At 38.4% G+C, this 4,996-nt stretch overlaps 1 protein-coding gene across 1 annotated transcript; it reads right to left on the reverse strand.

Annotated features, from left to right (window-relative positions):
* Positions 1-1,981: 1,981 nt before the first annotated feature.
* LOC139915426 (trace amine-associated receptor 13c-like) lies at positions 1,982-3,514 on the reverse strand. Its single transcript, XM_078285873.1, has 2 exons — positions 3,345-3,514; positions 1,982-2,792 (listed from the first exon to the last, which is right to left on the reverse strand). The coding sequence occupies exons 1-2, from the start codon at positions 3,512-3,514 to the stop codon at positions 1,982-1,984; spliced, it is 981 nt and encodes a 326-aa protein (XP_078141999.1).
* Between the last annotated feature and the right edge of the window lie 1,482 nt (positions 3,515-4,996).

Raw genomic sequence — 4,996 nt, forward strand, 5'->3', positions numbered from 1 at the left:
TAACTAGCTATGACTTTCCCGATACAGGCCTTAAACTCTTTTTTTTTTTTTTTCTCACTTTGCTTCACACTTATGCACTGCTGCACTTCTTTTAAAATTTGTATTTTACTTGATTTTATGCATCCTATGTACTCTATTTTTTAACTTTATTTTTATTATTATTTTACAGTGGATTTTATCTTATGTTATGCATTCCTCATATTTTTACTATTGTTATTCAGTGGGTTTTATTTTCCATCTTATGTTATGCTCATTCTATGTATATTTTCATGTGAAGATGCATTTTATGTATTCTGTTCTCCTCTTTATCTTATTTTCACTATCATTATCAAGTTTTATGTGAAGCACTCGGTGCATGTAATTTCTCTGTTGTAAAGCACTTTGAGCTGCATTTCTTGTATGAAAGGTGCTATACAAATAAAGTTTATTATTATTATTATTATTATTATGACATTTTGCTTGCAAAATTCTATAGATATGGATTTCATGGCCATGTCTTGAAGTGGCTTAGTAATTATGTTTATAATAGAGAGCAATATGTTAACATCAGTGGTATAGAGTCTAAGAGAGCTATGATACAGTGTGGGGTACCACAAGGTTCCATTTTAGGACCCTTACTGTTCCTTATCTACATAAACGATCTTGCAGCAGTGTCAAACACTATATTTCCAATATTATTCGCAGATGATACTAATCTACTTATCTCCAATAAAAATTTGACAGTACTCATCAATGAAGTAAACAATGGCCTTCTCGTATATTCAAAATGGTTTCAGACAAATAAATTGGCATTAAATGTGAAAAAATCTAATTTTATGATATTTGCAGGGAAGATGAATTATAATTCGGAACTAGTGAAATTGTATATCGACGGTGAAGAAATGATTAAAGTTACATCAACAAGATTTCTAGGGATCTTAATTGATGAGAAACTCACTTGGAAAGATCATATCAGTTTTGTTTGCAACAAGGTTACAAAATCTCTGGGGATTATTAGATTATTAAATTTTATTTATATATATATATATTTTTTTTTTCTCTCTTTTAGGTGAGGTTTTTAGATAAGCCCATAGTGGGTTTCTACCTCACCTGCACATGTAACTTTATTTCTATTTACTTTTTCTCTTGGGGCCTGATGGCTCAACAGCCTAATATGACAAAACTGACAGTAATCTTAATGTAAACTTCTACGTTTCAGCTCTGGCTGCTGTACTGGCATGAACCCAGCCATCGCTGCTAGCGGCTATATTTAATTAGTAGTTAAATTTATTATTGAGCTTTAAAAACATAGTTAAGGTACATACCCTTTATTATTGGGGAATGAATTGAATGGCTTTTTTATTACATTTGACTTAATGGGGCCTTCGAGGATTGGGGAATTTCGGGGATATACCCTTGCTGTCGGCCCCCGACAGCATCCTAGTTTGCATGTACTTTTACTGTTCCTTTCATATTCGATATTACAGCACCAATTTTACAGCATTATATTCCAGCACCAATAATAAACAGTAAAGCAACATCTCTACTACATCAATCACAGATCTGAATGACAATGCTGTTCTCCTTTTATTCTTTCACTGTTAGACTGCAAAAGCTGTCACTACATGTATAACAGCAGCACTACACATTACACAAGACAATCCTGTCTGTCCTATAGAAGGATTTAATGATCAATGTGCTATTACCATTGAAGGTGTGACATACAACTGTCACACAATGAGTGTTCTGCATGGGGCACACAGCATCTCAATTTGAAAAAGTCTCAGGGCCTCATTCATTTTAAGCCTGATTATTATATATTTAAGCAAACTCATAAGTGAATAAAGCTCTGCCTGCTACTTCCATCTGTAAATCACATGTACCTGTAGAGTTTGAACACACGAGCAACTTCTCAAACTAGAATTTTGAAAATGATATTGCATTGATATACAGTCCTGTACAGTCCTGCACAGACAAGTCGCATTTCATATAGCGCATTGCTCTATATCAGCCTGGCCTCACAGGAGCCCGGCTGCAGTATCTGAAGGTTGATAATGAGTTTAATAGCTTTTCTAAACCAGGGATAGAAAAAGGCATAGATCAGAGGATTCACACAGGAGTTGAAATAGAACAGCCAGCTTGCAACAGATGATGCAGCGGTTGAGGTGTCCTGTCCTGTGATAGAGGGACAGTAATACGGAAGGAGACACAGTAAAAACACAAGCAGGACAATACCAAGAGTTCTAGCTGCCCTTATCTCCGATTTCTTAACAATTCCAGTCACAGTACTAGGTTTGACAGCAGCAATTTGAGACCGCATGACGCGTGCCTGCGACACAGCAACCACAAATACTCTCATATAGAGAAATACGATTACAGTAACAGGGCCGATAAAGGTTAAAATGAGGTCAACAGTAGCTGAAACGTAGGTCATGAAAAACACACATTCTTCGTAGCAGGAGTAAAACACATCTGGCTGTGACAAGTGATCTTTCAGAATTATACAGTTGAAGAAAACAGAACACATCCAACACAAGCTCACGCAGATTTTAACTCTGCTGTTCATTATCATGGACGAATAACGCAGAGGGTAACAAATAGCCGCGTAGCGGTCGACTGATATGAGTACCATGTTCCCAACAGAGGCAGAGGTGAGGATGAAGCTCACAAACTGAAAAAGAGCACATATGAGGTTACCCAGATACCAGCAGGAATGCAGGGAGGAGATTACCACTGGCATCACCAGGAGGCCCACAAGCAAGTCCGACACAGCCAGAGAGAGGAGGACGACATTGGTGGGGGTGTGGAGCTGCCTGGAGTGGGAGATTATGATTACGGTGATTATTGATAATTTGTTCTTGTGCTGCGTATTCAGCTCCTGATGAGAAATCCATGTCACACTGTAAATGAGTTTAGATCACAGCAAATATTGTGAGAATACAGGACAGTGAAATTATAACTGTATAAATAATTATAACTATAAAGAAATGGAAATATTAACAATAAACTGTAGCCTATATCACAAATATAGCTCCACACTATGTTTCAGCTCAACACTATTTTTTAACTAATTAAGATGTGCAATGACACAAGAAGGGAAAGGTTAGTGGGGATGTGAAGTGGAAGATTATGATGATTATTACAATATGTGACACTTTATACAGGAAAACCTCACTGAGAATGAGGTTTACAAGAGAAACCCATGAGAAGCTCTTACCAGTATATTTAAAAACACATTCAAAGAGCTAGAATGGAGGGCGGACTGAGAGCTAAAGTTGGTCATTTAAAACAGAGGCCAAAGAAAGCAGAATAAAAAAGAAAACCTGACACTATTATTTAATATATTTGAATAAATGAACTGGTACCTGAAGTGGGAGATGGAGATGATAACCTGCAAGTTGAGAGTCACAGTGAGCAGAGCGATGGCGGACAGCAGCGTGTTGATGAGCGCAGCCTTGGAGGTCAGAGGCATCGGCCTGCAGGAGGTGTTGAGAGGGAAGCAGAGCTCAGCTACTTCCTGTGTCTCCATCACCATCAAAGGAAGTGAGCTAGAGAGCAAAAAGGAGAGCTGTTGAGGTCTGGCAGCCCTCTGACTAACTTCTTCAGAGGACGGTGTATTTATCTCGTTCTTGTCTTCATTTACATCACGCTCTCTGTTGCCCTCCCTTCTCCTTGTCCTCTTTCCTAGGCCCTCCTACTCATCAACTTTTCCTCTCCTTCCCATTTCAACTTCCACTCCCCCATTCCAAGTTTTTGAGTGACAAGTATGACTCAAGTCAAAAATGTTTGAGGAACAAATCTCAGCCAAGTCTCACAGGTCTTAGTCAAGTCGCAGACAGTCTGCTTAAACCACAACATGGTTGTATTTTGTCAAATGTGCAGCTAGCTGTAGCTCTTATGTAGCTGTTTGTATATCAGGCAAATAGTTAAATAAAATGATAATGCAACCTAAATAAAGGTATAGATAGGAACCACAAGTACATAATCACTTAATACATTATACAATATGAAAACAAGACTAAGAGTCTAACAGCCCCGCGACATTGAATTTTGTGGAAGTGTCTCTGCCGGGAATCGTTTGGCGCCAGAATAGTGACTTTAGTATTTGGCATTGAAAAAAAATTTGTTGGCATTGTATTTGGAATTGAAAAACAGGACATTTTCATTGAAAACAAAACGTGAACTGACAAAAAAAAAAACATTTGCATTGAAAAATGTTGAAAATAATATTTATTGGAATTGAAAAAAAACTATCTTGGCATTGAAAACAAGTACAGATCCTGTACAAGCCCACGGCGCATGTGTTGAATTCCACTAGCTGCAGCCACACTGATCCGTCGGAAAAGGGACAGAATTATTGACGGATAGATTTCTGTCCATTGGGCTGTTTTGGAATGTCAACATGGTGGGAGAGGCTACTTCATATAAAACAAGTTAAATTCACTTGAACACATTGTTTTATCACTCACATTGGGTTGAAAATAGGAAAGAATGTCTAGTTTCTTCTTTCTCAACATTTTCACAACACAACCTGTCAGCTCCGTGGCTCAGATTAAACTGTCTGTGCTTGTCATTTGATTGTGCGTTTGTTTAATGTGGTGCGACATCCCGGAGTGGAGTGTTCCGTTTTTAAGCACTGTGATTGCCCCGAAGGTCCAAACACCGCCCAGCTGGAAAACTTTGGTCATAAAACGAACCGAGCCAGTAGTTTAAGCTCCTAACACAGGTACAACCACCGATACTGCTCTGTATTTATTTTTTCAGAACCAGAACCAGAACGTGCATTACGTTGTCAAATTTACTCCCTGAACGGCGTACAGGTGCTTTCCAGCCCAATGACCCCATATAGCCTAGATTTGTTTCCTCTGTCAAGAGACTCGGGGCTAGTCAAAAAACATTCCTGGCTAAAGCCCGATGCTGATGACGGGAGCAATGCTCGGCTAACACGTTTAATGGTTAAATTGTCTATTCCACCAACATCACATACCACAGGTAATAACATGACCTACCATTAAGG

The sequence above is a fragment of the Centroberyx gerrardi genome, chromosome 9 (genome assembly GCF_048128805.1).
Source record: "Centroberyx gerrardi isolate f3 chromosome 9, fCenGer3.hap1.cur.20231027, whole genome shotgun sequence".
NCBI lineage: Eukaryota > Metazoa > Chordata > Actinopteri > Beryciformes > Berycidae > Centroberyx > Centroberyx gerrardi.

What these genes read in the sequence shown, in the direction of transcription:
- LOC139915426 (XM_078285873.1), bottom strand. Translation starts at nt 3,514, where the DNA reads ATGGTGATGGAGACACAGGAAGTAGCTGAGCTCTGCTTCCCTCTCAAC. An exon ending in ATCTCCATCTCCCACTTCAG is followed by an intron (nt 2,793 to 3,344) that starts GTACCAGTTCAT and finishes CTCCCACTCCAG; the next exon opens with GCAGCTCCACACCCCCACCA.